At 41.4% G+C, this 10,155-nt stretch overlaps 1 protein-coding gene and 1 long non-coding RNA gene across 6 annotated transcripts; one reads left to right on the top strand and one right to left on the bottom strand.

Annotated features, from left to right (window-relative positions):
- Window positions 1-1,091: 1,091 nt before the first annotated feature.
- LOC310833361 (uncharacterized protein) lies at window positions 1,092-8,853 on the bottom strand. Of its 5 annotated transcripts, XM_083716064.1 has the most exons (7): window positions 8,223-8,853; window positions 7,637-7,751; window positions 6,978-6,997; window positions 4,997-5,068; window positions 4,314-4,404; window positions 3,045-3,166; window positions 2,008-2,202 (listed from the first exon to the last, which is right to left on the bottom strand). In XM_083716064.1, the coding sequence occupies exons 1-7, from the start codon at window positions 8,643-8,645 to the stop codon at window positions 2,137-2,139; spliced, it is 909 nt and encodes a 302-aa protein (XP_083572190.1). In that variant the 5' UTR covers window positions 8,646-8,853; the 3' UTR covers window positions 2,008-2,136. The 5 variants fall into 5 exon arrangements, 1 of the variants encoding a protein (XP_083572190.1); XR_014558655.1 differs by lacking the exon at window positions 4,997-5,068 and having other exon boundaries at window positions 1,092-2,040; window positions 8,223-8,502; XR_014558654.1 differs by lacking the exons at window positions 4,997-5,068; window positions 6,978-6,997 and having other exon boundaries at window positions 1,092-2,040; window positions 8,223-8,775.
- On the top strand, window positions 5,499-6,925 carry LOC310833556. The gene is made up of 2 exons (XR_014558788.1): window positions 5,499-6,089; window positions 6,665-6,925. It is a non-coding gene; the product is annotated as an uncharacterized lncRNA (long non-coding RNA).
- Window positions 8,854-10,155: the final 1,302 nt, after the last annotated feature.

The raw sequence follows: 10,155 nt of genomic DNA, 5'->3' as shown, positions 1-10,155 counted from the left end.
GACACCATAAGATTTAAAGGCAGTACTTTTAAAAGTACTGTATGAAATTATGAAAGCATATTTAAGGACAAGTAAGAGCCTTTAAAAAACAAACAAACTGTTGTAAGTTTCTTCTGAAACTGAAATTGGCCTAGCTGGAATGAGACTTAAAGGGTTTTGCCTTGTTTCATATTAATGGTGATTACACCCACCCACATTCTTGTTGTATCTCTGAGTTCCAAGTGATTTGGTGCATTTGAAGTCAGGAATGTTAGGGTGGTTGATGATTCCAGCTGCACAAATAAAAGGTGGGAGACACCTAGCTTGCCAATAGTACATGTGAGAAGGATCTTAGTAAACTACAAGGTGAACATGAGTCAACAGTGTGATACTGAAGCAAAAAAACAACAACAATGCTTATGCAATTCTGGGCTGCATTAACAAAAATCTAGTGTCCTGATCAAGTTCTGGGCACCACAATTTAAGAAGGCTGTTGATAAGCTCAAGTGTGTGCAGAGGAGGGTGAGCAAGATGATCAAGGGTCTGTAAACTAAGCCTTATGAGGAATGGTTGAAGGAGCTGGGTATGTTTAGCCTGGAAAAGAGGAGACTGAGAGGAGATATGATAGCCATCTTCAAATATCTAAAGGGCTACCACATTGAAGACGGAGTAAGCTTGTTTTCTCCCACTTTAAAGGGTAGGACCCAAGTTACATAAAGGAGAATCCAACTAAACATCAGGGAGAACTTTCTGGGTAAGAGCTGTTTGACAGTGGAACAGTATCCCTCAGGAGGTTGTGGACTCCTCAGATGTTTTTAAGCAGAGATTGGATGGCCATCTGTCATGGATGATCTAGTTGAAATTTCTGCATTGCAGAGATTTGGACTAGATGACCCCTGGGGTATCTTCCAACTCTATAAATCTACAATTTTATTATTCCTTCTCCTATGACTACTGTCATGGTGCATCTTTCTTACAAGGAGCATTTTCCAGAGTAATGTCATTTATTAGGAATTATTTTAGTATTTTTTCAGTCGTTTATCCAAAAACATTTCCTAATACGAGCTATAAACCAACATTATGATTTAAAGACTAATTAAGCCAAAATAAAATTATGTATTATCAGGATTTTTATGTAACAAAATAGCAACATGTTTTTAAATTCAGCAATATTAGCGCTCTCTACTTTTGTGAGCCAGAAACTGTGGTTGAATAAACAATGTTATTTAGTGACTGTAGTAGTATTTGCTGCTCCAACAGCTTAATGAATAACTTTAATTCATCTAGGAGTTCATGCATGTAGGTGAGCTTTTCATCTTTTGACATGTTATTGGATGGGTCTGACAGACGGTCTACCATGTTAGATAATTTCTCTTGAGATTTTAAGGTTTTCAGTTTAAGACTTACATTTCTGACCGACTGTGTTTCTCTGGCTTCTCTTTTCTTTGGAAATGCTCCCATTTCTCTCTCTCTTATTTTCTGTTCCTTTGTGTTGTTCAAAAATGTATCCTCAAAACTACCTTCTTTTTTATGAAAACTGGAAACGTTTCTCTTCATTCTTCTTGATAATGTACTCTGGGAGCTACTTGGGGTAAAATAAGAAGACAAACTGTAGGAAGAACTATAGCTATCAAAGGGTTTTGAAGAAACCAAGTGTGGCTTCCCTGGGTATGTTGATCTTCTTCTTCTTCTTGTTCTTCTTCCCTTTAGTCCTAAGAGTTGTCCTTCCTTGACATTATAAGTGATGACTTCATTGGCTTTTCTTCTTTTACGTTTGTTGGAATGTGTGGAAGTTGCCTGTGATTTAGATTCCTTCTCACCAACATAGGTACTTCTTACACATCTAAGAATTTCTTTCTGCTCTATGGCTTTCTGAATTTTGTCTTCGCTATTCTGTATATTTCTGATCCTACATTCTTGCCTTTTGAACCTTCTGGGAATCCAATCCTGTCTGTCTGCAAACCTTGGTTTTGTACTTCTTTCCAAATGCTTTCTAAATCTTCTCCTTCTTTTATTGGAAAGTTTTCCCCCCCTTTTGTTATGTGTCCAACGCTTCTTCCTCTGCAAAATGCCAACCATGACTTGAGTAAAACATCCATAAATGCTTAAGTTTGAAAGATTGTATTAGAAATAGCTCAGACACATACTCTGCACCTCCTAGGCCACTATGCTTGTTAGATCACTGGAAAGATAGAAACTGAGACCCCTGTCTCCTATTTCTCCCTGGGGGAAAATATGCAACAAAGCCTCAGTCAGGCTCTAGGGTCTCTAGTACTCCTTCTCACATAGGGGCAGAGCTTGAAGCTCAACAGGAGAAATGGCATATAAAAGAGCCCAATCAATCCCAGTTCTGTATGTGATCATTTCTCCTCATTTTTGGCCTGCCCACATGTGATTTTATTTAGTTATTAATCCCTGTATTTTTATTAGACTGGAGTAGTCCACACCAGTTTGAATTAGACTGGAGTAGTTCATACCAGCAGGCATCCCTTTTGTGTTTCTCCTTGCCTTCTAATTGGTCAATTCCCTTATGCCAATTAACTACGGTACTAACAGGGTATGTTCACAGATGGTGGCATACAACTTTAAAATAAAATTCCCCACCCAGTAAGTGTGCAAAAGCACAGTTAGGCAATGGTAAATTCTCAATGCACATTTCTGCAGTTTTGTTTTGTTCAAATCTGACGGATCCAAATAAGTGTGTGTGTGTTGCAAGGCCATGCTTCTCTATCCAGAAGCACACCACAAATAGTGACAAGCATGGCCAGAAAAGAAACAAAAGAACCAAGGAAGTCACAGGTGTTGAAACGGGTGTGGCAGAAAATGACTGACCCACTCACCCACCAAAACTGTCTGCCGCCCCAAGTGGAGTAGTTTGAAACCCAATTTCCTGCAGTTGATTGTATTATCCCTGAATTGGGTAAACTCGAATTTACAGGAGACAGCGATAAGACTGGTGTTTGAGGGTAACATCATGTGTACTACACAAATTAAATGAGGACACAAAACAGCTATCAACACGTAGTAAGCTCCAATGTGAACAAGCTCTTTATATCATGATTTACCTGCCACATTAACTGCTTCCAAAGCACTGGTTTGCTGGGCTGCAAATCGCTAAGAATTTTTGACACCACTTCATTTGATTCTTGAACAGCCTGGGGGACATATGATCCAAACGGTGCCTCTACTGAAAGAAATTAATGTGAACAAAAGCCTGTTTCTAAGGACATATTACTCTGAATCCTACCTTAAAAGCAACTGAATGAGAGCAGCAATGGCTTAAAGCAGTGGTTCCCGAACTCTTTTCTCCACGGACTACCTGAAAATTGCTGAGGGTCCTGGTGGACCACTTAATGATTTTTCTGCCTGCTGTAGGAAATGTAATGTGTTTTGCACAGTGCTATATGATTTTTATTTTTATTGCTTAGTAATACAAGAAACAAAATATACAATAAATATACAATTAAAAATCAGTATTAATATTCACTATACAAGCAGAAGACTACCTGAATGAAGCTCCCAGACCAGTTTGGGAACCCCTGGCTTAAAAGTGTAATGGAACATTTTGCTAAAAGCAAACTTCTCCCATGATAACGAGATGTTTATCATGCACCTTTTAATATAGTAGAAGTCCAACGAAGTTCAATGAGGTTACTCTTTTGTAACCTTGTAACCTTTATATTATTTGTGTGGACGCAGCATGCCAATGAATGTTCTAGCCTGGAGTACCAAAATCCCTCTTGGAACACAGCTCTTCCTCCGAAACCTTCATCCTCTGTTCCTGCTACCCACATATGCCCAGTTTCTTGCCAAACAAGTCATTTAAGGCACCCCTCTCCTGATATTCCTCCTCTGGTGGTGTTGTACCAGTTTCTTCTAATCTACCTCATCACTATCACCTGTTCCAGAAACACTACATTTCATGTGGACTAGGGACAGTGGAGATTCTCTTCACTTGCAACTTTGCTTCGTTATCACACAAAATGGTTTTCTGTGTCTGCAGGAATACAACTGCAATACTAAAGCTATACTCAAGAAATATAATCTCTTAGATATCCCTGCAGTCAATACATTTGGGAAGTATTAATGAAGACCTGGTTCAGCAATGTTAGGTTCAGCAATGTCTCAGTTACCATAGGGACTAGCAAGTTCCTTAAAAAAATTCCCAAGGCTTCTAACAAATACCCTGTTCACGTGTGTTATGTTTTCAGCCAGATCCAGCATAAATATATAGCTGGAAGTCTACATACATATATTCAGCATATTACTGTTATTTGGGAAATGCTGACCAATGACTTATAAGCACATCTGTGGTGGTGATAAACATTTCATACCTGATTCCTTTTGGATGATGATAATATCAGGTTGAGCTTCTTGTGCCTTCATGGATTCGGTAGTAAACTTATCCATTTGTTTAACTCTAGCCTTAAACAAGCAGACAAAACACCACAATAAAAGGGACTTGTAAAATACTGTGTTTACATTGCTAAAAACTTTTGACAGTATATGTTTGCTGGCTCATAAATGCTAAATGCTTTCTTAAATTCAGAAATCTGTGTACATTACTGACCAAGGCAGATACAAAATAAAATTCACAACTTTTTTATCATAAGCAACTTCATAATTCCTTAAAACATCAGGTCACCATGATGTCTTGGCAAATTTCAACATGGGCATATTTACTTACGGTCCAGTTGTAAGGTTGGTGGAGTGATAACATGTAGGACAGAATGAACCAATAGGTACACCAATGCAAGGTCATAATACTTGTTGCTAGGCCAGTATCTCGTAAAAGATGTAATCTCAGGCATCAGAGGCACTGCTCCAAACAATTGGAATAGGAGTGTTATATCCTCTTGTAGCTGTTTAATTTGCTGAAAATGATTTTCACAGATGTATTCTCCGCTTTCCTAACTGTTCAAAGCAGCTGATAACCATAGAGAAATGCCATCCATAAAGCCAATTAACAAAAAAGAAATAAAGACATTTTAAGGAGGGTGTTGCCTATTTTCTTAACTTTAGTTGATAACCAAAGTGTCAAGATCTTCTCATACAGCTGGAAGAGGTGCACTAGATAATCCTTGATCTTCTGAAGGAGCAGCAATTGAAAAGATTATATATATAGTGTATATATCCCGCACATCTGGCTGGGTTTCCCCAACCACTCTGGGCGGTTCCCAACATTGTATTAAAAACACAATAAAACATCAAACATTAATTTATTATTCATACCCCGCCCATCTAGCTGGGTTTTCCCAGTCACTCTGGGTGGCTCCCAGCACATAAAAAATAAAAATAAAAAGTCAAGCATTAAAAACTTCTGTGTCTTCCAAAAGTCAGATAGTTGTTTATCCCCTTGACATCTGATGAGAAGGCATTCCACAGGGTGGGTGCCACCACCAAGGCGGCCCTCTGCTTTGTTCCCTGCAACCTCACTTCTCGCAGCAAGGAAATTGCCAGAAGGCCCTCGGAGCTGGACCTCAGTGTCTGGGCAAAACGATGGGAGTGGAGACACTGGACCAAGACCCTTTAGGGCTTTAAAGGTCAGCACCAACACTTTGAATTGTGCTTGGAAATGTACTGGGAGCCAATGTAGGTCTTTCAAGACCAATGTTATGTGGCAGTGGTGTCCAAACTTTTTTCAAAGAGGGCCAGATTTGACGAAATGAAGGGCCATGGGGGCCGACCAAAGGGCCAACCAAAGTTGTTGACCTGGATTGAGGTTCTTGAGCTTTTTTATGATTTTACCCCAAAGTTGTTGAGCTTTATTTTAGGATTGAAGTTGTTGAGCTTCTTTTAGGATTGAAGTTGTTGAGGTTTTTTTTAGGATTTTACCCCAGGAAATAAACTGCCACCGGGGCCGGATTAAACTGAACGGCAGGCTGGATTAGGCCCCTGAAACGGATTTAGGACATGCCTATGATATGGTCTTGGCGGCCACTCCCAAACGACTCATCTTGAACACCCAGAAGGATAGTAACTGAAATGGCCTCAAACAAGAGGATGAACAAAGCCAGCCCACCTGGCTTCCCATCTTCTTGCCTCGGGTGGCAAAATGGCACATGATGCCATCCCTGAGGATGAGGGAAGTTCAGCAAGGCAGGTAGCGGGTCCAGGATGCCAAGATAATAATAATAATAATAATTTATTATTTGTACCCCGCCCATCCGGCTGGGTTTCCCCAGCCACTCTGGGCGGCTTCCATAGAAACCAGAAAACACTAAAATATCATACATTAAAAACTTCCCTGAACAGGGCTGCCTTAAGATTTCTTCTGAATGTCAGGTAGTTGTTTATCGCTTTGACATCTGCTGGAAGGGCGTTCCACAGGGCAGGTTCCACTACCGAGAAGGCCCTCTGCCTGGTTCCCTGTAACTTGGCTTCTCGCAATGAGGGAACCGCCAGAAGGCCCTCGGCGCTGGACCTCAGCGTCCGGGCAGAATGATGGGGGTGGAGATGCTCCTTCAGGTATACTGGGCCTTTGAGGCCGTTTAGGGCTTTCAAGGTCAGCACCAACACTTTGAGTTGTGCTCAGAAACGTACGGGGAGCCAATGTAGGTCTTTCAAGACCGGTGTTATGTGGTCTTGGCGGCCGCCCCCAGTCACCAGTCTGGCTGCCGCATTCTGGATTAGCTGTAGTTTCCGGGTCACCTTCAAAGGTAGCCCCACGTAGAGCGCATTGCAGTAGTCCAAGCGGGAAGATGAATTTGGGCCCCAAACAGCAGCCCTGGAAATAATGCATCACGGAGGCCCAAGAGCCTTTCGGATTTCTAATGCCAAGCTTGTTGGACAACCTAGCTTTTTGGGGTGGATTTGTCTGCAAAAGATCTGAAGTTAACTCCTGAAAATTACATCTTGTCTAAGCTTAGCTCCTCAGGCATTCTGGATCCCTTCCAAGTTGAATATGGAGCGCTCCTAATTTTTATTTATCCAATGTCACATAAAATAAACAACTGCTTTAACTTCTTGCTTTCTAGGAACAGGAAAGAGGTTTTTACCTGGTATCTTACCGAGTTACCTAAGGAAAGGAAAAACGGGGAGAGTTGCACGATTTAACAAGGCAATGGCAAGAAAAGATGACTTTACACACTTCTTCATACAGAATCGATTAACGAATCAAAGCAGAATCATCATCCTTTTAAGAAGGGTTGACATGAAATAGATGACAGCTGAACAGTTGACATTTTGATTTTATTACAGGTATGCCAACTTAAAACAGTTGCTCTGAGAATGTACCATTTAGTCTCCAAATCTTTTAATATATCTTGCTATTTTCATTCTGCGCTCTCACAGATTATTATTATTTTTTGCAAATTAGGGGTATGATCCAAAGTTTAGCACAAATTGCAGAGCAATTTGATGTATATAACTCAGAATGTCAATGGAACTCAGTCACAAACATGTTTAGGGTTCCAAGCTTAATTTAAATATATTGAGAATGTGGTTTTTTTGAAATAATGGTGTTTTGGCTGGTTAGTCAACCCGCACACATAATTTTCTCTTTCACAGTGAGAAACAGCGATTTATTCACAGCTGGGTGACTCATGACTAAATTGCATCACTTGGCAACACTTGTGGTTAGATACTTTTCAGGTTATTTATTCCCCTTAATGAACTATTTCTACCTCTAAAGATACTTGCCTGCACAAAACCTTACCTGAAATGTGGTAAAAAGGAGAAATTAACATAAAAAAGACAAAGACAAACGTCTCCCTAGTGGCCATAATCCTCAAAACAGCAGGTGAGAAGAACGAGAGAGGAATAGTAGGAACCTTTAAAAGGCACAGGTAAAAAATGAAAGGTTAACATTTTAATGAGGGATCCAAATTCCTTAGAAATGTGTATTTCCTTATACTGATCTATTTTTTTAAAAAGCAAAAATTGAAACGTGTGTAAGGATTAGTTTTAAGCCCAATCAAAAAGGGAGATATTTTCAAGCAGGATAAAAGGATCGCCTTTTCAGCGACTTGGGCTAAAAGATAGATAGATAGATAGATAGATTCTTTATTGTCATTACACAAGTGCAACATTGCACAAGTGCAACGAAATTGGATTTTTGAAAGCTAATTTTTATGTACCAGTACTTAGGGGGGGAAACACGCAGTAGTAATAAATAGCGGTGCTTTGCTTGTTTAAAGAAGTGTCTAATGCCCCTTCTGGCATTCGTTAACCGCAATTGCTTCAAGAGGCTGGCAGGCGAGGGGACAATTCTGAGGTAAAAATAACACAAAACCCGAGCGCACCTGAGGTAACGACGGTTGGAAATGCGCGGGAAAAGCTAGCTCTCCCTCGCGCGCCACTTCAAAGCTTCCAACGCCTCTTTCCTCCCCCGCCAACAGCCAGCTGCACCGCTCGACACTCGGATTGGACAGGGGGCGGGAGGGAAAGGGAGACTGCGACAAGCGACAGCCAATCCCCGGCGACGCACGACCCCTGCGGTTGTTCCGAGGGAAACCCCGAGCGAGAAGCGGCGTTTGTTTGTGTTCTGTCGTTCGTCGGCGCCGCCGTCTTCTTCCCGCCTTCTCTGAGGGAGTCTTGGCCACGGAGCTTCCGGTTTTGCTCTGCCATTTTGAAATGCCCCATTCCCAGGGCGGAAGTGGAGGCTGCCCGTGGAAATGAGTGGGGGAAATGAAACTCCTACTGTTTTGTATGCAATTCTCTTGCATTGCGAGTTTTTCAATGCAGTATTACAAAAATAAGATTGCAATCCATTATCTTTCCATTCCTGGTTGGATGGCAGACAACTTTGCAGTGTAGTTCACTAAATCTGAGAGTGGTTTCGACAGCCCTGCAATGACTCTTAATGACCCCAAATATTTCCTCTGCAGAAGGAAATAACTTGGGGGAAATATCTCCCAGTAGCTCTTTTCACTCCAGTCAAAAGAAACACGCTGTGTATGATTAGGGGAGCTGACAATAATTCCAGAAACTAGAGTATTTGAGTATTTGCCATTGCAAAATAATGACCCACACTGGCCAAAGTGAAGTGATCTGCAAACCTTTTTAGATATCTTGACAGGTGGCAAGCTACACTCTCAATTTTTTTCTTGTAGACTGCCTTTTTCTGTGATCCTTGCATGTGGTCTTTTATACAGTCTTCTCAGTACATCACCACACCCTTTATATTTCTTTATTTCCCAGTGGCCATTTCTGAGGAGGTATATAGACAAATTAGGGCTACCGGTTCAGGGGTTTGGAAAGCCAGCCCTGTGAGGAAAAGTTGAAGGAACTGGGCTATGTATTAGACCATGGGTAGGCAAACTAAGGTCTGGGTGGCAGATCTGGCCCAATCAATCGCCTTCTCAATCCGGCCTGCGGACAGTCCAGGAATCAGCGGGTTTTTACATGAGTAGAATGTGTCCTTTTATTTAAAATGCACCTCTGGGTTATTTCTGGGGCCTGTCTGGTGTTTTTACAGGAGTAGAAAGTGTGCTTTTATTTAAAATGCATCTCTGGGTTATTTGTGGGGCATAGGAATTCATTCATTATTATTTTTCAAAATATAGCCCGGCCCCCCACAAGGGGGCAAAACCAAGTAGGCTTAGTATATGCAAAGGTTGATTTGGGCTAAATATAAGGAATCTTGACTACTGCAATAGCAGGTTGGCAATAGGGCAAACTAGTCAAAGCAGTGGTGGGATCTCTTGCACTCCAGCTCTCCAAATTTATAGGAAGCTGCCTTGCACTGAGTCCATCTAGTATTGCCTGCACTAACTGGCAGCATATTCCATGTTCTCGGACAACCAATCTTTTCCCTAGCCCTACCTTCACGGCCTAGGACCCTCATACCTACGGGACTGCATCTCCCGGTATGCCTCATGGAAAGCCTCAAGGTCCATAAACAGCAGCACCCTAGAGGTCCCAGGCCCTAAGGAAGTTAGATTGGCTTCAACCAGAGCCAGGGCCTTTTCAACACTGGCTCTGGCCTGGTGGAAGGCTCTGCCTCATGAGACCAGGGCCCTGCGGGATCCGATTTCTTTCCGCAGGGCCTGTAAGACAGAGTTCTTCCGCCTGGCCTTTGGCTTGGAGCCAATTTGATTCTGGGGAAACTCAGGCAGATGGGCGGGGTATAAATAATAAATTATTATTGTTATTATTATTCTTCTTTTCCTTTCTCCTCCTACATTTTAATATTTTAATGTTTCAATATTTTAATGTTGTATTTTAATTTCATTT

Source organism: Podarcis gaigeae (genome assembly GCF_964106915.1).
Source record: "Podarcis gaigeae genome assembly, chromosome: 16".
Lineage (NCBI taxonomy): Eukaryota > Metazoa > Chordata > Lepidosauria > Squamata > Lacertidae > Podarcis > Podarcis gaigeae.
This window is presented reverse-complemented; position numbering and strand designations above follow the sequence as displayed.